At 44.6% G+C, this 24,392-nt stretch overlaps 1 protein-coding gene across 5 annotated transcripts in view; it reads right to left on the minus strand.

Moving 5' to 3' along the window:
- Positions 1-20,042: 20,042 nt before the first annotated feature.
- The window catches only part of NCOA1 (nuclear receptor coactivator 1), a 159,229-nt gene continuing 154,879 nt past the window's right edge, over positions 20,043-24,392 (minus strand). The window contains exons 19-20 of one of the 5 annotated variants that reach the window (XM_030920916.1): positions 22,522-22,578; positions 20,043-22,436 (exon numbers count right to left, since the gene is read on the minus strand). In XM_030920916.1, coding sequence (XP_030776776.1) covers positions 22,534-22,578 — 45 coding nt within the window. In that variant the 3' untranslated portion in view covers positions 20,043-22,436; positions 22,522-22,533. The remainder of the gene's footprint in view (positions 22,437-22,521; positions 22,579-24,392) is intronic. The other 4 variants (XM_030920917.1, XM_030920914.1, XM_030920915.1 and 1 more) reach the window with 4 other exon arrangements.

Below are 24,392 nucleotides of genomic sequence, written 5' to 3' on the forward strand. Positions count from 1 at the left end.
CTACCTGTGTAGTCTAGGCACCTCCCTGCCTATGGAGAAATCCCAGCACTCCTTAGCTTAGACTTCAGGCCCTCCTCGTGTATTTCCTACCTATCTTTTTTGTTTTTTGGAGATGGAGTCTCTCTCTGTCGCCCAGGCTGGAGTTCGGTGGCGCCATCTCTGCTCACTGCAACCTCCGCCTCCTGGGTTCAAGCCATTCTCCTGCCTCAGCCTTCCAAGTAGCTGGGACTACATGCATGTGCCACTACAGCTGGCTAATTTTTATATTTTTTTAGTAAAGATGGGGTTTCACCATGTTGGCCAAGCTGGTCTCCAACTCCTGACCTCAGGTGATCCGCCAGCCTCAGCCTCCCAAAGTGCTGGGATTACAGGCGTGAGCCACCGCACCCGGCCTCCTAGCTATCTTTTTAGTTGAATCTTCTATTCCCTTATTCAAACTTGATGTTTCCACAGACTCCCTCCAGTTGCTGTTCTCCAGTCTCTGTCATGGGAGTTGAATGTTCTTACTCCTCCCCTCCCTTTCCTGCACCTGTACTTTACTTCCACTATTTCCAGCTCAAGTGCTATCACTGCCAAAAATTCTTACCCAGCCAAAAATGATAGTTCCTTCTCTGAACATCTGTAACACTCTGTACAATGGTTACAGTATTTCTATAAACATTGAGACACACCTACAGAAACTGCTTAGATATCTGTGAAGCGCAGTTGATGAGGGGTAATTTGTTCAACAGATATCTATTGTTTGTCTATGTGGCAGGCTGTGCATAAAACAGTTTTGCCCTCAGGTAGCTAAGAATCTATATGGGTAACATCCGTCCCCCTTAGATAAGGTGGTACTAAGATTCCAGATAAGATTTCCCTTTATGGGCCCAGTGCAGTGGCTCACGCCTGTAATCCCAGCGCTTTGGGAGGCTGAGGTGGGTGGATCACCTGAGGTCAGGAGTTGGAGACCAGCCTGGCCAACATGGTAAAACCCTGTCTCTACTAAAAAAAAAAAAAAGATAAAAGCTGGGCGTGGTGACAGGTGCCTGTAATCCCAGCTACTCTGGAGGCTGAGGCAGGAGAATCACTTGAACCCGGGAGGCGGAGGTTGCGGTGAGCGGAGATTGTGCCATTTCACTCCAGCTTGTGCGATAAGAGCGAAGCTCCATCTCAAAAAAAAAAGATTTCCCTTTATGAAAGGTGGTCATCTGAATGGAGGAGAGTGGACGGGTCTCACAGGCAGAATTGGTAGAGTGCTGAGGGCAGAGCCGACCCCAGGAAGTCAAGTGAATGAAGAGTTCAAGGGGTAGAGAGCAATCAAGTGCAGCATAGAATTTCAGTGACTAAAACGTGGAAACGTCTAGCAATTGGGAATGTACTGGTGAACTTAGTGAAGTTTAAATAGCATAGTGAGGGTAGAAATCAGATCGTAACCTGTTGAGACAAGAATGGGAGGCCGGGCGCAGTGGCTCATGCCTGTAATCCCAGCACTTTGGGAAGCCAAGGCAGGTGGATCACGAGGTCAGGAGTTCAAGACCATCCTGGCCAACATGGTGAAACCCCCGTCTCTACTAAAAATACAAAAATTAGCAGGTGTGGTGGCAGTTGCCTGTAATCACAGCTACTCGGGATGCTGAGGCAGAAGAATCACTTGAACCCGGGAGGCAGGGATTGCAGTGAGTAGAGACTGAGCCACTGCACTCCAGCCTGGGCGACAAGAGCAAAACTCCGTCTCAAAAAAAAAAAAAAAAAAAGAACGGAAGGGGAGGTAAGAGGAGGTGAGAAGTGTCCTTTCTAGAAGCTTGAAAGGGAGGAGAGGAGAGAGAGGATGATTGAAGAGGGGCTGGAAAGATCAATGTTGGGTTCCCTAGTGGGTATTTTCTTAGATCTTGAGAGGTTGATGGGTGGGGAGGAGAAAGAGGGTGAGGAGGAGAAAGTAAGGAGAGGAGAGATTAAGAGATTAAAATTCCAAAATAGAATAACTGATGAAGTCCAGAGAAAATAGGAAGAGATGGAGTCAAAGGTACCGGGAAGAGCTGGCCTTGAAATGAGAGAGGGGAACCTTCTTTTCTGAGACTGGAGGAAAGGCAGATGGTGAAGATAAAGATGTACGTACGTTTAATAGACTGTAGGAGAAAAAGTTGAAGTTGACCATACCTGCTGACTTTTTTCTATTAAGTAGGAGGCATATACATTATCCTCAGCAAACTAAACCAGGAACAGAAAACCAAATACTGCATGTTCTCACTTAAAAGTGGGAGCTAAATGATGAGAACACATGGACACACAGAGGGGAACAACACACACGGGGACTGATTGGAGGGTGGGAGGAGGGAGTGGACCAGGAAAATAATGAATGGGTTCTAGGCTTAATACCTGGGTGATCAAATTTGTACCACAAACCCCCACGACACAAGTTAATCTATAAAACAAATCTGCACTTCCTGCACAGGTACCCCTGAACTTAAAAGTTTAAAAAAGTAGGAGGCATAGGATCTTTCATAATACTGAACAAACTCATTGAGCACTATATTAGATAGCACAGCAGTGGGTAGGAGCCCAGGCTTTGGTGTCAAACTGCTTGAGTCCAAACTTTCAAGCTCTGTGGACTTGGGCAGTCACTCCATTTCCCTGAGACCCAGTTCTCTTATCCGTAAAGCAGGGATTTAAATGTGTTTGGATGTACAAACTCCTTAGAGCAGTGCCTGCGACTTCGTGCTAGGCCCTAAACTTGGGAAGATGCAGATGGCGCAGCCCTCAGAGCTGCTCTCCAAGAGCTCTCCATGAAGTAGGCCGTTGTCTACCCCTTTCTGTTAAGGAGTGATGCCATCCAGGAATCAAGTACCATTTCCATTCAAGCCAATTAGGAAAATGTTTCTAAATGATACTGCATCTTAAAAAAAAATTAAGTTCTGAATTCTTCAGTAAGACATGATATAAAGCTAGAGAGGCCGGGCGCGGTGGCTCAAGCCTGTAATCCCAGCACTTTGGGAGGCTGAGACGGGCGGATCACGAGGTCAGGAGATCGAGACCATCCTGGCTAACACGGTGAAACCCCGTCTCTACTAAAAATACAAAAAAAAACTAGCTGGGCGAGGTGGCGGGCGCCTGTAGTCCCAGCTACTCCGGAGGCTGAGGCAGGAGAATGGCGTAAACCCGGGAGGTGGAGCTTGCAGTGAGCTGAGATCCGGCCACTGCACTCCAGCCCCGGCGACAGAGCAAGACTCCGTCTCAAAAAAAAAAAAAAATCAACACATTATGAGAGGGTAAAATGCTCACAGGAAGGAGTCAAAAAGCAGAAATCTGGCACCAAGGGCACTGTATCTGGCCATGCACACTAAGGTTACAGAAAATTATGATTTCTCCAACAGGGCAAAGATTGTGCTGCAAGCCCTAGAATAGACGCTACATCCTTGAAAAGAATCTCTTAGGCTTTGATGCTTTGATAGGTTTCTTTTTTTATTTTTTATTTTTGAGTCAGAGTTTGGCTCTTATTGCCCAGGCTGGAGTGCAGTGGAGCAATCCTGGCTCACTGCAACCTATGCCTTCTGGGTTCAAGTAATTCTCCTGCCTCAGCCTCCAGAGTAGCTGGGATTACAGGTGCCCACCACCACACCCAGCTAATTTTTTGTATTTGTAGTAGAGAGGTGGTTTTATCTGTCACGCGCGTCCGTGTGAAGAGACCACCAAACAGGCTTTGTGTGAGCAATAAAGCTTTTTAATCACCTGGGTGCAGGCGGACTGAGTCCGAAAAAGGAGTCAGCAAAAGGAGATGGGGTGGGGCAGTTTTATAGGATTGGGTAGGTAGTGGAAAATTACAGTTAAAGGGGGTTTTTCTCTTGCAGGCGGGGGCAGGGGTCACAAGGTGCTCAGTGGGGAGCTTCTGAGACTCATTGTTCAGGAGAAGGAATGTCACAAGGTCAATTCGTCAGTTAGGGTGGGGCAGGAACAAATCACAACGGTGGAGTGGCATCAGTTAAGGCAGGAGCTCTGTTCACTTCTGTTGTGGCTCTTCAGTTCTTTCAGGCCATCTGGATGTATATGTGCGGGCTTGGCCCAGAGGCCTGACATCATCATGTTGGCCAGGTGACTTCTGACCTCAGGTGATCACCCGCCTCAGTCTCCCACAGTGCTGGGATTACAGGCGTGAGCCACCGTGCCTGGCCGGTAGGTTTCTTATATGTGAAAAACATTGTCTAATTAACAAAGTGCTCCCATAAGAATCAATCCTGACAACTTTTGTGATGCAGGCCATCTAGTCTCAGAGTTTACAGATTCAGAAAAGCTTTGACTTGCCAAGATCAAAGACAATGGCAGCACTGGGATTGAAAACCAGGTCTTTTGTCAGTTCAGTTTTTCTTTTTTCTTTTTTTTTTTTTAAAAAGAGTCTCATTCTGTCACCCAGGCTGGAGTGCAGTGGCACAATCTCGGCTCACTGCAACCTCTGCCTCCTGGGTCCAATTGATTCTCCTGCCTCAGCCTCCCGAGTAGCTGGGATTACAGGCATGCACCACCATGCCTGGCTAATTTTTGTATTTTTAGTAGAGACGGGGTTTCGCCATGTTGGCCAGGCTGGTCTCAGACTCCTGACCTCAAGTGATCCACCCACCTTGTCCTCCCAAAACGCTGGGATTACAGGCGTGAGCCACTGCACTCAGCAGTTTTTCTAATATCTTGTAGTTGGTTACCAATTTGGTTTTCCAGCCATCTAGATACTGGAGGGTAGTTTGAAAAAGGGTCATGAGTAGTTGAAGTGCTGAAAAGCTGTATCTTCCATTTGTAATTGGTTGACATTCTGGATAATAAATCAGCCTCCTGTGACTATAAGTTTTGTGACTTAACACCCTAGAGCCCAATTATCACTGGATGAGCTAACAAAGTTGAGTTTCTTTTTTTTTTTTTTTTTTATTTTTATTTTTATTTTTATTTATTTTTTTTTTTGAGACGGAGTCTGGCTCTGTCTCCCAGGCTGGAGTGCAGTGGCCGGATCTCAGCTCACTGCAAGCTCCGCCTCCCGGGTTTACGCCATTCTCCTGCCTCAGCCTCCCGAGTAGCTGGGACTACAGGCGCCCGCCACCTCGCCCGGCTAGTTTTTTGTATTTTTAGTAGAGACGGGGTTTCACCGTGTTAGCCAGGATGGTCTCGATCTCCTGACCTCGTGATCCGCCCGTCTCGGCCTCCCAAAGTGCTGGGATTACAGGCTTGAGCCACCGCGCCCGGCTAAAGTTGAGTTTCTGAACTTATAAAGCTGAGGGTCAAAGCCTAGGTCACCGCTTCTCATGGCGCTGGCAGAGTGCAGAGGGCTCCCCTCCAGGGGCAGGTGAAGAATTGCCTGTTATATTGTTTAATCAACACAGAACTTTCCCACAGGTTCTGAGACGCTGCCCTAAGGGTGGGAATTCCTTTTTGCTTCCTGGTTGAGAGTCTCGGCAGCAGTGAGCCATCTAACCGTCGGGAAGGTGTTAGCGTGGAAAGATGGTTGAGAACCACTGCCCTCAGCTATGACTGCCTGGCAGGTTTTAGCTGTCCTCTGAGGGCAAGTTTAACACAGCACCAGCTTTTGTCCTTCTTTAACATCCAGATATGGTGGGTGTTGACTGCTGGCCTAAGGCTGGATTTTAGCCAAGGGGATTTTTTTTTTTTTTTTTTTTTTTTTTTTTTTGAGACAGAGTCTCCCTCTGTTGCCCAGGCTGGCGTGGGATGGCGCAATCTCGGTTCACTGCAGCTTCTGCCTCCCAGGTTCAAGCAATTCTGCCTCAGCCTCCCAAGTAGCTGGGACTACAGGCGCACACTGCCATGCCCGGCTAATTTTTGTATTTTTAGTAAAGTCGCGGTTTCACCATGTAGGCCAGAATGGTCTTGATCTCCTGACCTCGTGACCTGCCCACCTTGGCCTCCCAAAGTGCTGGGATTACAGCCATGAGCCACTGCACTCAGCCAACTGAGGGGATTTTTAAGGGTCAAATAAGTGGCACCTAAGTTCTGATCCTAGGTTCTTGAGAAATGAGACAAAAAGCAGATAAACAAAATATCACTTTTATTATCAATTGGTTAGAAGATATAGCATTATGGGATGGCCTAAATAGGATTGCTAGTTCCCTATCTTAATGAAAAGTGTGAGTATACAGAGCAGATACTTCACCAAAGTTGATGCTTCCTAGTGGTCATGTGGAGAAGTAAGAATGAATTCCCCACATTCTATCAAACATTGATAGATTGGTTCCACTCAACTGACAGATGTGGATCAAAGGCAATCACCCACCAACTAGGTTATTCTTTTAATTTCCATGAGGAGGAAGAGTAAGGTAGAACAGTAGAATAGGAGCATTACGTCAATTAGAAAGGAAGAAAACACTGGTTGAGGACGAAACATTCTACCTCTGCCCCAACACTGGACGTAAGCAATAAGAAGTACTCGTGATAAAAGTGGAAGATTAATCTGGCAACAGTGTTATTTCCTGGGAATGGGAAGGAAGGCTGGGACATCAGTCAGGAGACTGTTTGAAATGCTCAAGACACAAGACTGTCATGATGTGGCTGCAGGTACAGAAATTGAACCATAGGAAATATGCTGTTACTTCTTTGTGATACAAATGGAAAGAGCAAGGCAGGTGACAATCCCAGAAGACTTGATGTTAGGGTTCAACTCTGCAACGTAATGGCTAAGCAATTTAGCTTCAGTTTCCTCAACTGTGAATACGTTTTAGCAGGATTGTGAAGACCAATTTAAACCATACTCTATAAAAGCACTATATAACCATCACCACAATTTAGTCTCTTTTAATGCAATCTTCATACTTATTTCTTTTTCTCATCTTATTGCATTGGCCAGGACTTCTAGTGCAATAATAGCAGTTTAGCAGGTGTCTTTGACTCGCAATGGACTTTAGTGAGAATGCTCTGAGACCTTCACTGTTAGGTATGTTATTTGTTGAGAGTTTCGACAAATACTCTATTAGATTAAGGGGTTTACCTTCTGCTGCTGGTTGGCTAAAAATTTTTTTCAATTCATAAATGCATGTCCTAAATACCTTTCCTGCATTTACTGACATGATCATATGTGGTTGTTCTCTGTTGTTACTGTGGTGAATTGTACTCCTAGACTTCAAATATTGAACCATCTTTGTTCCTGTGATAAACTCTACGTGGCATGATTATTTAACATGAGAGAGATGGTTAAGAGACCTGGTTTCCAGTCATCTTTTAGTCTTTAAAAACCATGACTGTGGCCAGACCCGGTGGTTCACACCTGTAATACCAGCACTTCAGGAGGCTAAAGCAGGCAGATCACCTGAGGTCAGGAATTCCAGACCAGCCTAACCAACATGAAGAAACCCTGTCTCTACTAAAAATATATAATTAGCTGGGTGTGGTGGCACATGCCTGTAATCACAGCTACTCAGGAGGCTGGGGCAGGAGAATCGCTTGAACCCGGGAGGCAGAGGTTGAGGTAAGTCAAGATGGCGCCATTGCACGCCAGCCTGGGCAACAAGAGTGAAACTCCATCTCAAAAAACAAAACAAAACAAAATAGAAAACAAAAACCATGACTTTAAAATTAACTATATACTGATGTCTTCCAAATTTATATCTTCAACTCTAGTCAGTCCCCTACATTTCGGGCCTGTGTATATCCAGCTGCTGATTTGAGATCACTTGGATGTCTAATAGGAATCTTAAACTTATCATGACAGAAAATGAACTAAGCCTGCTTCTCTTCCCCATTTCTGTTAATGGCAACTCTATCCTTCCAGTTGCCCAGGGCAAAAACATGAGAGTCACTATTATTATTATTATTTTGAGACGGAGTCTTGCTGTGTCGCCCAGGCTGGAGTGCAGTGGTGCGATCCCTGCTCACTGCAACCTCTGCTTCCCGGATCAAGCGATTCTCCTGCCTCAGCCTCCCGAGTAGCTGGGATTACAGGCGCCTGCCACCACACCCAGCTAATTTTTTGTATTTTTAGTAGAGACAGAGTTTCACCATGTTGGCCAGGCTGGTCTCGAACTCCTGACCTCAAATGATCCACCCGCCTCAGCCTCCCAAAGTGCTGGGATTACAGGCATGAGCTACCGTGCCCAGCCAAGAGTCATTATTGATTCTTCTCACACACACCCCACATCTGGTATGTCAGCAAATGTGGTTGTCTCTACCTTTAAAATAGATCCAGAATGTGACCACTTCTCCTGATTTTGACTGCTACCCTCCTGGTCCAAATCATCATCTCTTGCCTGGATGACTGCCATAGCCTCCTAACAAGTTTCCTAGCTTCTGCATCTGCCTTCTACATAACAACTCTTCACACAAAGCCCAGAAGAGCCCCGATACAACCCAGGCAAGAGCACGCCACTCTCCTGCTTAAAATCTGGTAGCGCCTTGTCATCTCATTAAAAGCCAAAGAATTGATTTGGTCTACGAGGCCCCACACCCTCCTGTCCCTCAATGCCTCTTCTACTTAACTCCTACAGTTCTCCTCAGTCACTCTGCTCCAGCCTCAAGGTCTTTGTGTCTCTGCTTAGCAAGGTCTTTCTCCATATTGCCATGGCTCACTATCTCACCTCCTTCCAGTTGTCACTCAAATGTTACCTTCTCTGAAGGCATGTTCTGACTTTCCTGTTTTAAACTGTGACCACTCCACTCTACTACTTCTATCCCTCCTTCCCTACTTAATTTTTCTCCACAGCCCTTGTCATGTATTTTGCTTATTGGTTTGTCAGCCAACCTTCATTAGAATGCAAGCTCCATGAGGGCAGGGATTTGTATTTTCTCCATTGAGGTAGCCCCAGCGCCTTAAGTAGTACCTGGCAAATAGTAGGTATTCAGCTAATATCTGCTGGTTGAAAACATATATATTCTGTCACTACTATTAAATTACTTGTGAGATAGTCATTATTTAAAATAGCTAATACGCATTTTTTTTTTTTTTTGAGACAGAGTTTGGCTCTGCCCCCCAGGCTGGAGTGCAGTGGCCAGATCTCAGCTCACTGCAAGCTCCGCCTCCTGGGTTTACGCCATTCTCCTGCCTCAGCCTCCTGAGTAGCTGGGACTACACGTGCCCGCCACCTCGCCCGGCTAGTTTTTTATGTTTTTTAGTAGAGATGGGGTTTCACCGTGTTAGCCAGGATGGTCTCAATCTCCTGACCTCGTGATCCGCCCGTCTCGGCCTCCCAAAGTGCTGGGATTACAGGCTTGAGCCACCACGCCCGGCCCATTTTTTTTTTTTTTTTTTGAGACAGAGTCTTGCTCTGTTGCCCAGGTTAGAGGGCAGTGGCACAATCTTGGCTCATGGCAACCTCCGCCTCCTGGGTTCAAGCGATTCTCCTGCCTCAGCCTCCCAAGTATCTGGGACTACAGGCGCCCACCACCATGCCTGGCTAATTTTTGTATTTTTAGTAGAGATGGGGTTTCACCATGTTGCCCAGGCTGGTCTCGAACTCCTGACCTCATGATCCGCCCACCTCGGCCTCCCAAAGTGCTGGGATTACAGGCATGAGCACCGTGCCCGGCCAATAATGTGCAATTTTAAAGACCAATCCTTAGGTCTAAAGATTCCCAGGATGACTAGCCACAACTTTTGAGCTGGTAATGAATAAAGTGACTGAAATCATCTCTTTACTTGGGGGTTATGAAAATCACATACCAAAAGACTGATTAAAAACCTAGAACTGGTTCATTATACTATTCTTTCTACTTTCACAGACACTTAAAAATTTCCTTAATAAAAAGCTTTTCAGAAGCTTTCAGCTGAAGGTTAGGATGAAAATTTAAAGCCTAAGCTCAGAGTTGTGCGAGTCTTTAAATAGGGTGTGCTCCATAGGGAGCTTTTTCCCCAGCTGCTTTTGCTTGAACTTCAAAGTCTGGCTTGCTAAGTAATTATTACTTAAAGTATAATTGCTAGCATTAGAAGACTGTTAAAATGGAAAGCTAATTTTTAAAATTTATGCCTTTTTTTTTTTTTTTTTTTGAGACGGAGTCTGTCTCACTCTGTGGCCCAAACTGGAGTGCAATGGTGTGTTCTCTGCTCACTGCAACCTTTGCCTCCAGGGGTCAAGTGATTCTTCTGCCTCGGCCTCCCAAGTAGCTGGCACTACAGGCATGCGCCACCACACCTGGTTAATTTTTTTGTATTTTTAGTAGAAACAGGGTTTCACCATATTGCCCTGGGTGGTCTCAAACTCCTGAGTTCAGGCGATCCACCTGCCTCAGTCTCCCAAAGTGCTGGGATTACAGGCATGAGCCACCGTGCCCGGACAATTTATGCTTTTTAAAAATAGGAGTTTGCCAGTCAAAAAGGAAAATAATCAGGAAATATGCAACCTAAAGTTAAGTATAGGCAGGTATGTGATAAATTACTTTGGACTTGAAAAAGAAGCAGAACTGAGCAGGGCTGGACCGCTTCAGGATTGACGAAGGAAACCCCAGGCAAGACCTTTGTTCCTGTTAGAGGAAGGTCACCCTGTTTGTTGACGTGTCCACTTTCTGAGTTAAGTCACTCAGCTTTTAGAGGCACTGGTTTTGAAGGCCAAACTGATAAGAAATTTCACAACGAGTCATCTTATTCTTGTTTAATTTCAACATGAATTGCTTCTCAGCAGCATTTTATTGTAGGTAAAAGAGTGAATAGGACATATTATTATGAAAAGAAAAGAAAAATCTGGGGACCCCCAAACGCACTGTGCCAAAGGGAAAGTTAAACTTGGGAACTGAAGCACACAAAAACTTCCTTCCTTTTATTCCTAAACAGATGGCTGTGATTTCACATGCTGACTTTATCTTATGTGTAAAAGGAATGGCTGGGCACAGTGGCTCACACCTGTAATCCCAGCACTTTGGTAGACCAAGGCAAGCAGATCACTTGAGGCCAGAAGTTTGAGACAAGCCTGGCCAACATAGCAAAACCTCGTCTCTACTAAAAATACAAAAAATTAGCCAGGTGTGATGGCACATGCCTGTAATCCCAGCTACTCGAGAGGCTGAGGCCCAAGAATTGCTTGAACTCAGGAGGTGGAGGTTGCGATCGTGCCACTGTACTCTAGCCTGGGTGACAGAGCGAGATCCTGTCTCAAAATAAAAAAAAAAAAAGATTTATCGAGTGCAGGAAAAAATGCATAATTGACTTTCCCCTACTCCTGTCTTTTCAAATGTAAAATGTGAATTCAGTGAGTGCTAATCAAAGCCTCACAAGAACGTAACAATTTGCCTCACCACCTAACCTCCCCCTTTCTCTTTCCTCCTACCCCTCCTGTCTACTCTTTGCCCTTTAAATACTGCAAAACCATCTTTGAAAAAAGCACAGGCCATAGATCCTATTGTAACTTGTATTTCTTTTTTGCATGCACAACCTCAACTGCGGCAAAATAAACCTCTAAATCAGTTGAGATCTGTCTCAGACACTTTTTGGTTTATACTATATATTCGTTTTTGTAGGGAAGACTGAAAGGGATTGTCTCACCGATCTGCCTTTCCTACTTTCTCAGTTAAGATGGTAGTCAACTCAGTCGGCTGATTTTCAGTGAGAGGATGATTTCAGAGAAGTGTAAAGGGTTTAACCGAAGCATATATCATCTATAAAGCTGAGCGCTTGATGAAGTATTGCCGATAACTGCTAATGTTCTGTAAACTCTCCAACGATGTGGAGGCTCCAAGAGTGTGAGAATTTCAAAACTTCTAGTGAAAAGGACTTGTATTTACTCACCTTTCATGAAAAAAGAAAACAGTTGATACAGGAGCTATAAAGAAATTATTTGGGCAGATAGTGAGGGCAACAGAGTCCTTGACGAATTTTCCCTTTTAACAAAAACAGCCCCCCAATCATTTCTTTTCTAACAAAGAGCAGCCTGAAAAATCAAACTGCAGTCATAGATAAGCAAGCTGGAAGTGTGCACAGGTGAATGCTGCCAGCTGTGCCAATAGAAAAGGGCTACCTGGGCCGGGCACAGTGGCTCATGCCTGTAACCCCAGCACTTTGGGAGGCCGAGGCAGGTGGATCATGAGGTCAGGAGATCGAGACCATCCTGGCCAACATGGTGAAACCCCATCTCTACTAAAAATACAAAAAATTAGCCGGGTGTGGTGGCGGGTGCCTGTAGTCCCAGCTACTTGGGAGGCTGAGGCAGGAGAATGGTGTGGACCCAGGAGCCAGAGCTTGCAGTGAGCCAAGATCTTGCCACTGCACTCCAGCCTGGGCGACAGAGTGAGACTCGGTCTCAAAAAAAAAAATTAAATTAATAAAAGGGCTACCTGAGGGCCAGGCATGTTCAGCATGGAGGCTCCAGCTTTCCTTTGTCACCACGTGTAAAGAACCAGGGAGCATGGCACAGGCCAGGTAGAGAACCCATCTGCATAATGAAAGATTAGTGTGGGGCAACCACCGTCTTTGCATGCTATGCAAATGATACACCTACAGTTTTTTTTTTTTTTTTTTTTTTTGAGACGGAGTCTCACTCTGTCGCCCAGGCTGGAGTGCAGTGGCCGGATCTCAGCTCACTGCAAGCTCCGCCTCCCGGGTTTACGCCATTCTCTCGCCTCAGCCTCCCGAGTAGCTGGGACTACAGGCGCCCGCCATCTCGCCCGGCTAATTTTTTGTATTTTTTTTTTAGTAGAGACGGGGTTTCACCGTGTTAGCCAGGATGGTCTCGATCTCCTGACCTCGTGATCCGCCCGTCTCGGCCTCCCAAAGTGCTGGGATTACAGGCTTGAGCCACCGCGCCCGGCCATACACCTATAGTTCTTACCAGCTTTTCGTGTGCTCTGTAAATAGCAAACCTGGTCCAACCAATCTTGTACACCCTATGTAAATCAGACACCTCTTCCTCAAGCTCATCTATAAAACCTTCTGCAGTTTACTGCAGAAGTAGCAAACCATTTCCCATTTTCTCCAGGACCCCTCTCTCTGCAGCAGAGAGAGCTTTTCTCTTTCTTCCAACTATTAAGATTCTGCTCTGAACCTCACTCTTGGTGTGTCTGCATCCTAGTTTTCCATGGCCATGAGACAACGAATCTTGGGTATTTACTTACCCCGATGATGCCGTTTCACAGTCGTCAAGATAAAATCAAAATCCTGTCTTGACCTTTTAGACAAGTTTGCAACCTTCCATCAGCTCAACAATCCAGACTCTAGGGAGACAATTCAGTGCCAGTCTACTCACAGCAATTTTCCCTTATTTGAAATATTGCCTTTGAGTCTATTTCTTCAATCAGCATTTAAGATCCTACTATGTAGAGGGTTCGGGGGGAGGCTGGGGGTGGTAGGAGTGTGTGTATCTCTTCTTTAAGAGGCTTACAATTTAGTGAAGAAAAGAAACAGATGTATATATAACTGCATGCCAATGGAGACCCAAACACCGCAGCAAGGCAGAGCAAAGGAAGGGCTATATCAGAATGTGGGGAACAGGGGGGGCTTCATGGCAAGGGCATCTCAACCTCTCAACTGGAGTCTTTATTTTTTTTGAGACGGAGTCTTGCTCTGTTGCCCAGGCTGGAGAGCAGTGGTGCGATCTCAGCTCACTGCAAGCTCCGCCTCCTGGGTTCAAGCCTTTCTCCTGCCTCAGCCTCCCGAGCAGCTGGGACTACAAGTGCCCGCCACCATGCCCAGCTAATTTTTTTGTATTTTTTTTAGTAGAGACGGGGTTTCACCATGTTAGCCAGGATGGTCTTGATCTCCTGACCTTGTGATCCATCCGCCTCGGCCTCCCAAAGTGCTGGGATTACAGGCGTCAGCCACCGCGCCCGGCCTCAACTGAAGTCTTGAAGGATGAGTAGAAGGGAAGAGCATACAGTCTGAGGGAAAAGACTGGGGATGGCAATGAAAGTGAGAACATGGTAAATTCAAGAATAAAGACTGGATCATTTTAGTGGCAGGTCCTTTTTGTTTAGAGAGAGTGTAGAGGGCAAAGCTCAAAAGGTCACTTGATTTCAGATCAACTCTAGGCAAGAAGCAGTCACTTAAGATTCTGAAGGCTGTGTTTAGAAAGATTTCTCTGATGATTATGTGAAGGATGAGTGTAAAAGGCATGAAAGTGGTTACTGTAATCGTCTGAAAAAAGATAATTAAGTCCGGAATTTGGTCAATGAGTAATAGGCCTAGAAAGGAGGAGATGGCTATGCAGCACTACAAAGTGGGACTTCTTGCAATTTAGTGAAACGAGTGGGAAAAAGTTGTTGAAAATGACCGCTAGTAGGATGATGATGCAATTAATTTGGATGGGGACACAAGAACATATTTGTGGGGAATGTTATTTGATTTGGGACTGAAGTTTGAGGTGCTGGAGGTGGAAGGGTGGGATCCATGTAGTAATGCTCACCAGCTGAAAATTTAAAACTGGATTATGAGAGAGATGTTGAAGAGTGGACTTAAGATGTATACACGTGTAAGTGGTACTGAGTTCAAGGGAAGAGTTGTTCAGCGAGTGTACAAGGCCCTGCCTGAGAAACATTATTCTCACATACATTTAAAACATGTATACTTTGACAAACTCACAATTAGAGCTCTGTTGGCCAGGCTGGTCTCAAACTCCTGGCCTCAAGCAATCCCCCCGCCTTGGCTTCCCAATGTGCTAGGATTACAGGTGTGAACCACTGTGCCTGACCTAGTTTTGTTTTCAAAATGGAAATCCCTATGAGCCTTGTAAGGAATTTGACTTCCAGATAATAATTTTTAACTCATCAGAATTCCCACAGTCATTGTGTCATCATCTAATGATGTGTTTTTTTTGTTTTGTTTTGTTTTTTAGAGATGGAGTCTGGCTCTGTTGCCCAGGCTGGAGTGCAGTGGTGTGATCTCGGCTCACTGCAACCTCTGCCTCCTGGGTTCAAGCAATTCTCCTGCTCCAGTCACCCAAGTAGCTGGGATTAACAGGCATGCACCACCATGCCTGGCTAATTTTTGCATTTTTAGTAGAGACAGGGTTTCACCATGTTGGCCAGGGTGGTCTCAAACTCCTGACCTCAGGTGATCCGCCCTCCTTGGCCTCCCAAAGTGTTGAGATTATAAGCACGAGCCACTGTGCCTGGCCGGGTGCTTTTATCTCTAGTACTTGTATTGTGCAGTGGAACCACTGGCAGGTTTCATTCCAAAGCCCAGGGATTGACTCTTGGGCCAAGCACTTGTTAGTCACCTGACTATAAACCTGAGCTTCAGTTTCACCATCTGTAAAATGGCCTACTGTAATTGCTTTATAGGATTTTGCAGATCAAATATGTGAAAGTGCTATACAAATGTAAGAAATTATTCACACAAAAGTGGGTTACTAGCCTAGTACATTGTCTGGCAGAGTAGAAATGAAAAATCTGTTAACTGATGTAGAATTTCCACTGTTAGGAAAGCAGCAGCTTCAGAGCAGTGTCTCTGTACTTCCCACAGTACAGCAGTGTGTGAAGTACAGAGACAACAGAATAAAATCAAAATGGAACAAAGGCTGAGCCTGGTGACTCATGTCTGTAATTCCAGCACTTGGGAGGTCAAGGAAGGAGGATCACTTGAGGCCAGTTCAAGACCAGCCTGGGCAATACAGCAAGACTCTGCCTCTACCAAAAAAAAAAAAAAAAAAAAAAAAAAAAAAAAATTAGCTGAATGTGGTGGCATGCACTTGTAGTCCCAGCTTCTTGGGAGGCTGAGGCAGGAAGATGGTTTGGGCCCAGGAGTTTGAGGGTGCAGTGAGCCATGATCGTGCCATTGTACTCCAGCCTGGGAGAAATCCTGACTCTAAAAAGAAAAAAAGGAGTAAATACCATACTGTAGTCTTGGGGTTCTGCTTTACCTGAGGGCTCCTGGGCACTGGAATGGGAGGAAAATCTTATAGGACAGAAGTTATTCCTTTCAATGTAATTCTTCTTTTCTCAAGTCAATGTCTCAAGTTTGTTACGGACACCCGTGGGCACTGCTTGCTTCTGCTGGTTGTACCAACTACCAGTTCAGAGACAAGCACAAATTAGACCAGGGCCAAACTCCACAGCATAAGAGAACGATTCTTTGTGCACAGTAGGATCAAGAGCCAGGGAAAGGCGAGCGCTTCCAAGGTCTGATCCAAAAAACCTACTATCCTAGGGTGAACTGCAGGGTCCTAAAATTCCTCGGCCTTATAAAAAGGATCCTCTGTCAGTCATTCTTATACCTGCCCCACAAGGAACCCACATTTTCCAAAATTCTTTTAAGCTAAGGGATGACCCTGTAGTTTCATAGAGCTCCTTCTTCATTCCTTGTTTAGACATGCAGGGACAGAATGCTTCTCCCAAACGGTAGTGGGATACCCTGTGACCATATGCCAAAGATAACCCCCTTTTAGTTGAGGCCTCCAAAGGGCAGGCTCTGACTGCCTCCAGAGAAGGGGCCAGGTCCTCTCTTCTCAACCCCGGAGTTCTTGCCCCTCTTTTCAAAGCTGTTTTAGTTATTTCACATATGAAAGCACTGTCTAAGGTCACAAAAGAGATTCAAGTCTACAGACTCAGAATCCACCCTAAATCATATCGTCCGGGATAGTGAATCCAGCATTTGGAATTAGACTTGGTTTCAACTCCCAATTTCCACTGATAAATGGTAGTGTTTGTGTCATAACCCTTCAGAGCTTGTTTTTTCTTTCTTTTTTTTTTTTTTTTTTTTGAGACGGAGTCTTGCTCTGCCACCCAGGCTGGAGTGCAGTGGCCGGATCTCAGCTCACTGCAAGCTCCGCCTCCCGGGTTTACGCCATTCTCCTGCCTCAGCCTCCCGAGTAGCTGGGACTACAGGCGCCCGCCTCATCGCCCGGCTAGTTTTTTGTATTTTTAAGTAGAGACAGGGTTTCACCGTATTAGCCAGGATGGTCTTGATCTCCTGACCTCGTGATCCGCCCGTCTCGGCCTCCCAAAGTGCTGGGATTACAGGCTTGAGCCACCGCGCCCGGCCCTCTTTTTTTTTTTTTGAGACGGAGTCTTGCTCTGTTGCCAGGCTGGAGTTCAGTGGTGTGATCTGGGCTCACTGCAACCTCCGCCTCCCAGATTCAAGCAATTCTCCAGCCCCAGCCTCCCGAGTAGCTTGGACTACAGGCGTGCGCCACCATACCCAGCTAATTTTTGTATTTTTAGTAGAGACTGGGTTTCACCATGTTGGCCAGGATGGTCTCGATCTCTTGACCTTGTGATCCGCCTGTCTCAGCCTCCCAAAGTACTGGGATTACAGGCGTGACCCACTGCACACAGCCTTTTTTTTTTTTTTCAAACGGAGTTTTGCTCTGGTTGTCTAGGCTGGAGTGCACGGGTGTGATCTTGGCTCACTGCAAACTCCACCTCTTCCTCCCAGATTCAAGCAATTCTCCTGCTTCAGCCTCCTGAGTAGCTGGGATTACAGGCACATGCCACCACACCCAGCTAATTTTTTGTATTTTTAGTAGAGACAGGGTTTCATCATGTTGGCCAGGCTGGTCCTGAACTCCTGACCTCAGGTGATCCACCCACCTCGGCTTCCCAAAGTGCTGGGATTACAGGCGTGAGCCACGGCGCCCGGCCCAGAGCTCGTTTTCTAACAACTCTCTACAACGACAGCAGAGGATTAAATGAGATAATGTGCAGAAAAGCATTTTAGAAATTAAAAATTTATTCTCTCTGAATACTTTTAATACTGTCACCAGCTACAGACTACTGTGTAGAAGATAAAGAAGCCTGTACTTCTGGCAGCACAGGGCTAGTTGTGGAAAAGACTTTAGGTATGAGCCGAAACAATTTCCAAGTGAGGATCCCAATGCCTACTGTTAATATCTCCTGGAGCCACGGGCTGACATAACTCTAATGTAGATGCCAGCTCAGAAGAGCGCTAGTTAACAACTTAAAACAAGCAGCTCTCTGGGGCTCCTCCCTGTCTCCAGGCCTTCCCACATGCTGCCTCTCACAACTCTTCACTGGCTCTACACTGAGCTACTTCCTCATCACCTGCAAACCTCACTTTGAATGCCATTGCTTCCTCAAGGGAATCTGCCTTCACCTCCAGACGAGGCCCTGCTTAGAAATTCCTACTTGGGGCCGGGCGCGGTGGCTCAAGCCTGTAATCCCAGCACTTTGGGAGGCCGAGACGGGCGGATCATGAGGTCAGGAGATCGAGACCATCCTGGCTAATACGGTGAAACCCCGTCTCTACTAAAAAATACAAAAAACTAGCCGGGCGATGAGGCGGGCGCCTGTAGTCCCAGCTACTCGGGAGGCTGAGGCAGGAGAATGGCGTAAACCCGGGAGGCGGAGCTTGCAGTGAGCTGAGATCCGGCCACTGCACTCCAGCCTGGGTGGCAGAGCAAGACTCCGTCTCAAAAAAAAAAAAAAAAAAAAAAAAAAAGAAATTCCTACTTGGAATTCTCCTGTGTGCCACTTAATCCAGTTGTGATTATCTCGATCTAAGTCCCCTAATGTGAATATAGGCTCCACTAGGACAGGGCGCAAGCCTGTCGGCATCCTTTCATATCCCTAGTTCCTCAGATAAAGACAATACAATGTGTTGAAAGAGTGAATGAGGCCAGAACTTTGTGTTCCTTCAATCTTGTTAAGAATTCTGGGGGCAATGAAAATAAAATATAGAAAGAAAATTAATTTAGTGCTGGCAGAAAGGGTTCTGGACAGAGGCATGCTTCCTTGGGCAGTTTTCGCCAATAAAAAGAATTTATGGGCTTAATTAAATCAAGATCTTCAGGGGCACAGGAATGGTCACGGCTCAAGCTTGCTCTGAATTACTCATTTTATTTAAGTGGAGGTGCCCTTCTGGGAAGAGCAGTTACTGTCAACCAGGAAATCAGTACAACTGCCTTTGTAAGCAGACAACTGTCCTTGTTTTTTCTTTGTCAGGGTCTAGGAGACCATTTCTGAGGTCTTCCTAAGGAATGGAACCTACTTTAGGTGAAACCACAAAGGTGAAACTTCCTTATAACAATCACACTTTTTTCTCAATTGTTTGTATTTGTTTTCCTCACCCCTATATCTCAGGATAACTTTAAATCAACGTTCAGCCTCCTCTAAGGGAAGTTTCATTTTTACCTATCCCAACTGTGGAAAAAAAAGGTTTTGTCCCCCATAAATATGACTTAACAGTTACCAAATCTGTGTACATTTAGGTCTAGGAATGTGTGTGGGAAGTACACCCTCCTTGAGCCCTCTGGAATCACATTTACCCTACGACACAGCAGGAACATCGCCATCTTGGACAAGCCCCTCATTCTAAAATTCACCTTAATAAAAAACCGCCTAAATCCAAAGGGCATCAGCCTAATGGCTAAGGTCGGCACAACCATAAACCACAAATAACATTTCCAACCAGAAACACTCCAAACTCCTCCCTAACCAAAGACATGCTAAACCCCAAGATAAGCCCGCTCTGGCCAGAAAGACATTAGCCCCAAGATAACCTCCCCTCCGCCCAGACATTCCGACCCCACCATAAAACTTCTCCCTCACATAGAAACATTCCAAGCTTGTGATAAGCCCCCTCACCCTAAAATCAATGTATACTCTTACTCTGTAAGAGAAAGCACTCCTGATGGAAATCAGCCAGAAGCCCCTCTCAGGTTTATTTTCTCTAAAATAAATCTGTCTTTAACTGTTGCGCTGCATTTCGTGTCTCTTTCCTCTGTAACTCTTACACCCTAGTCCTACTTAGCCAAGCTGATGGATTTAGGATGCTTTAAAAACAAACAACAGGCCCTAATTCCTATAAAATGCATTGTCACATTGAAGGAGACTCCTCAAGTAAGACAACATCGATTATTGATAAATGTTGATATATTTAAAAAAAAAAACAGTAATTGATAGAGACATGGCATCTATGGCCATGAAGTGTTGCCTGGACCAAATCTTCTGAGTCAAAAAACAGCAGGCCTAGAAGTCTTTAATCATCAGACAATGTCACAGTTAGAACCCCTCAAGGCCTGCTATCATGACTTCAGTTTGACCTTCTCAAATTTCAATGGTCTAGCTCAAATCAGGATGACTTTGAGGATCTCTGGCTTCAGGGATGCTTTATTAACCTTTTATAATACTCGTTAGTTAATTTGGGCTTTGGCAATTTCTGCAGAATATACGTTTCATTGCTTCCCTGTAAATGAAGAGGCAACCCATGAGGCTGTTAAACAAATTCTATTCAGTAGCTGGAAAAGTGAATTTCCTGTGGAATGACAGGAATTACATAGAAGCAAGCAATTTTATTTTCCTCAAATGTAGCAATAATTTTAATCTGTACATACATAAAACAAACAGTGCAATTATAAAACCTTGAAGGTGACATGCATATTTTAAGGTGCAGTTGGGATGGGGGAGGATGTTAGCATCTCCAATTTTCCTTACCACTTTTTTTTTTCTAGTTCCTTATGCAAAAGCACTGAGTCAGGAAACTTCATCTGGAATGCTGAAGTTAAAGGTGAACCTTCCTGCAGTCTGCGCGTCTAAATATCACCAACAAAATGGAAATGACCTCCTAGAGCAGTTTGGTAGGGACTAGAGTAATATGGCTGGCTTTCAGGCTGGAAATGAATGAAATCAGGGATGCATTTTCTGAAAAACTAAAGGAGATAATGTTTGTAACTGAGTGTCCTATTTCTGTTTAATAGTTGCTAACCACATGAGCCCTTCCACCAATCTTTTTATTCGGTATAGTTTCTGAATAGATGCTGTTCAGTGGAGTTATTTGTAACTAGGGGTGGTGAGATGCAGAAGGAAGGACCTGGGGAAATGGCTTCTTCCTTGAAGTCTGAGTCCATGCTCCTCTTCCACTGTTCTTATGGCCTTTTCTCTGCCATGCAGGCAGAGGTAGCTGGTGCAGAATGTCAGGTGCTGTCATCATTCACAGGCCCAGGGATGCAGACAAAGGTCAGTGATGGGGGTCTACCTTTGCTTCTTCCACAATACCTTTCTCAAGCTTTCCTGGCTTTGCAGCGGAACTTCTAGAACTAGAAAGTCAGTTCACTGGGTTCTTCACTCAGAGGCCAGGATGAGATGGGATGTGGCGGAGTGACAAGACACAAAGGGAAAATATGGTACCAATTAGCCTCAGAGCAGGATAGAGAAATTTATATTTGCACTGATGAAAATTCAAATTCCCAAAGTCAATCTAAAAAATGAAGATTTCCTTTGAGTATTAATTTTTTCTCTGTACAAGTAGCCTGTGCACTTCTGTTCAGATGATCCCAGGGACACTCTAGGGCAGTATGCTCTAGATCAGCTGGAACAGCTCTTTCTGGCAGTGACATTTTGATTTGAACTCCAAAGTAAATCCATACATGGCATCAGTTATTAAAATAATGAAATATTACTAACCAAATGTAACTGCAATTCAATCAATGTTATATTTCACACACAAATTTAGAAAAATCAAGAGTATAATAAAAGCATAAAATTAAACAGAAAGAAATCAATTTCTACAAGAAATCAAATATATTTACAATGAGATTTAAAGGGAAAAATAAGCTACTTGGATCATAAATTTAATTTTATTTTAAATAACTTTAGCCTACCTCAGCTGTTAATACAATAAAAGCAGAAAAAACAGGCTGCCTTTTATTTTTCCAGATTTAATCAGAATATTGTATCTACAATAATTGACAGAACTCACTTCTTGTCCTTCACCCATCTCATCAAAAATTATTGCATTTTCCCCCAAACTGTATTTTTTGGATTCCTCTGTGAATATACTCATTTTGCCCTCTTTCCTGGAGGCATCTTGGTTTAAATCCATCTTTAAAAAAAGGAGAAGGGGTACATATGTGGAGGCAAAATATTCTCTTGAAGCCAACAGATACAGAGTTGCTAGAGAAGCTGATTGTACACACAAGCTGCCTGGGATTGGGATGGGGAGGGCTGCTGATTTCGAGACACGTGACAGCCTTTGGTGGACGTGGACGGGCACAGGCAAAGCCCCACAGGCCCTTCTTCCTGGGCAGGGCTGGGACTGAGCGGCGGAGGCGGAGCTTCATCTTCTTGGAACTTGTCGTTTTGGTTCTCCTCCAAAAGCCTTCCTCCAGATAAGAAGCCAATGACTGATTACAAAAATAAGAATAATTAAATTTGGCTCAAGAAATAGATTGTCCAACTGTTCTGCCTTGGTATTTTTTCAATATCCAAGGCCTTTACGAAGAAAGAAACGAAAACATCTTTCAATCTCCCGACAAAAGCAAACTCCTTTTTTTTTTTTTTTTTTTTTTTTTTTTTTTTTTTTTTTTTGCTCCAAATGCTACGACCTGAAGAATGGCTGCAGATTGAGATATCAAAAATCTCAGAAAAATATATAATATCTTTGTATATCTCTGTATGTCTATTATTTAAATTTCACATTCCTTTAAAAGTGGTTATTCAGTCAGTAGCTGCTGAAGGAGGCTCTTCTGCTGGGCCTGGGGGGTCTGTGGTCCTGACGTGGGCTTTTGAGTTCCCAGTGGACCAGGCTGGTTCAGGTAAGGGTCCCCGCCTACCAGATTCACTGTACACTGGACGTCAGCAAACACCTGAACCTGTTGCACCTGCTGGAACACAAATAAAAGATGTGTTTAGACAGAAGGGTCTGCCCCCCCGGCTTATGAGTGGGTACTACTTGAAGTGGAAACTCACTAGAGCATTCCTCTAGTCTGTAGTCACCACAGAGAAGAACTCTTCTGTCTTCTTGTCCTACAAAAAGAAAATCGCTGCACTCATTTTGCTCAGGGTTCTGGAAAGTTCACACTTTAAAAATAAAATCAAAATTGGAATGGTCACGCCTCCTATAGGGTTGCCATCAATACTGAAAGTGAGTATCATTGCTAATGTTGCCAAGATTGGGAGAAGCCCAGTTTCAGAGTCTGGGTATCCAGTGATAGGTTTTAAAAAATATGTGATATTTAGAAAACTGGTTTAAAACCATTCTATGGATGATTTCAGTAGGATAAAAAATCTTTATGACGTCACTGAAAAATTAAGGGCTTTCAACCAGTATTAGCAAAACAAAACCACAACTCAATAGGACATCAGCATCTAAGGTTAATGTCCAAAGATTTTTTAGTATTTAAATATACTATTACACAGCTCTTTCACATATTGGCTTTAGAATAACAGCAAATTATCATTAGAACAATTTTATATTTGACTTTTTTCCCGACAGACAATCCATTTAAACACATGAGCTAAAAATAACAGTACGTCTACTAGCCTTGAGAACAGTGTGAATTTTCCCCTCACTACTTTCAGTAACAATACACTTATTCCTTTAAAATGTCTAAAGTTGCACAGTTCTAGCATATTCTATTGGGAAAACAAAGCCAGAAGTTAGTCTTTACCAACCAGCCTTATTAAAAAGTTGTTCGTAGAACTGATTAAGGCTAATACCACACTTGTGAATGTTCCAGACCAGGAACGGAGATGCCTTCTAAGGCATCTAAGTGTCTCAAACTTTTTGATAAACTTGTGTCTCCTTTTTGATAGGTCATAAAGTAGTTTAGATTAGTGGTGTATTTTTTTTGGTCATTTATCACTAATTCATGCCAATTACACTCAGCTTTTTTGAAAACTTTTCTATCCTAATTGAATAAAAGCTGTTTTCCATCAACCTTCATTAGCCAAATGTCAAATGTTGTATGCATCAAATTTGGACATCAGTCTGTCCCCTGGTCTCCTATCCTCTTAATCCATTTACAGCTCCACTTTCCTCCCTCTCAGATAAGGCAGACAGCCCCCAAGCTGAGCTTTCCTAGTGCCTAAGGAATCAAATCTCTAGTTAGATTTGCACTGCTTTTCTCTCCTTCTCTTCCCCTTTCCCTAGTTTCCCAAATGTGGCTTCTAGTCCCTATATGCTCCCATTTGTTACTGCCTCCTCTGGGCTTTCTCCTGTGTCTATAACACACCAGCGCACCCAGTCTGCTCTCCAGCTGCCTCTGTGCCCTCGCCCTGCCTTTGTGGTCTGTAACGTCTCATTCTGACTCTTTCCTTCTAGGGCTTCACCAGGCCTTCCTCTCTTCCTAGGTCAACGATCCCCCTGCCAGCCCTCTTCCCGCTCCTCTGTTCTCTGGGTTCTCTTCCTGTTCTCTCCTGTCTTACCTCCTCCTGCCATCCCTCTTCCCACTCCTCTGTTCTTTGGGTTCTCTTCTTGTTCCCTCCTGCCTTACCTCCTCCCCATTCTATCCCAGTTCTGAAGTACAGCTAGTCCCATTACTCCCCTAGTCCTCTTCTCCTCATCTTTTTCTTCTCCCTTTCTGTACATCTGTCTTTATATTTCTGTCTAATTCATTCCCCAGCTGCTTTCTGGTAAATACACAAACACTGGAGCAAGTAGAGATTTCATGATTGGCCACAACAGAAAGAAAATTCTACCACTGAAACTTCACATGACCACAAACTATAGTTCTTTTTTAGGCACTGATTTTAAAAAAAGTCAACAGATAAAATTTCATGTTTATGTTTCTACATATGAAACACTGGGGCAGAGCATAAGGTGTTTTTGTACCCAAATT

Source organism: Rhinopithecus roxellana, chromosome 17 (genome assembly GCF_007565055.1).
Source record: "Rhinopithecus roxellana isolate Shanxi Qingling chromosome 17, ASM756505v1, whole genome shotgun sequence".
NCBI classification, from domain to species: domain Eukaryota; kingdom Metazoa; phylum Chordata; class Mammalia; order Primates; family Cercopithecidae; genus Rhinopithecus; species Rhinopithecus roxellana.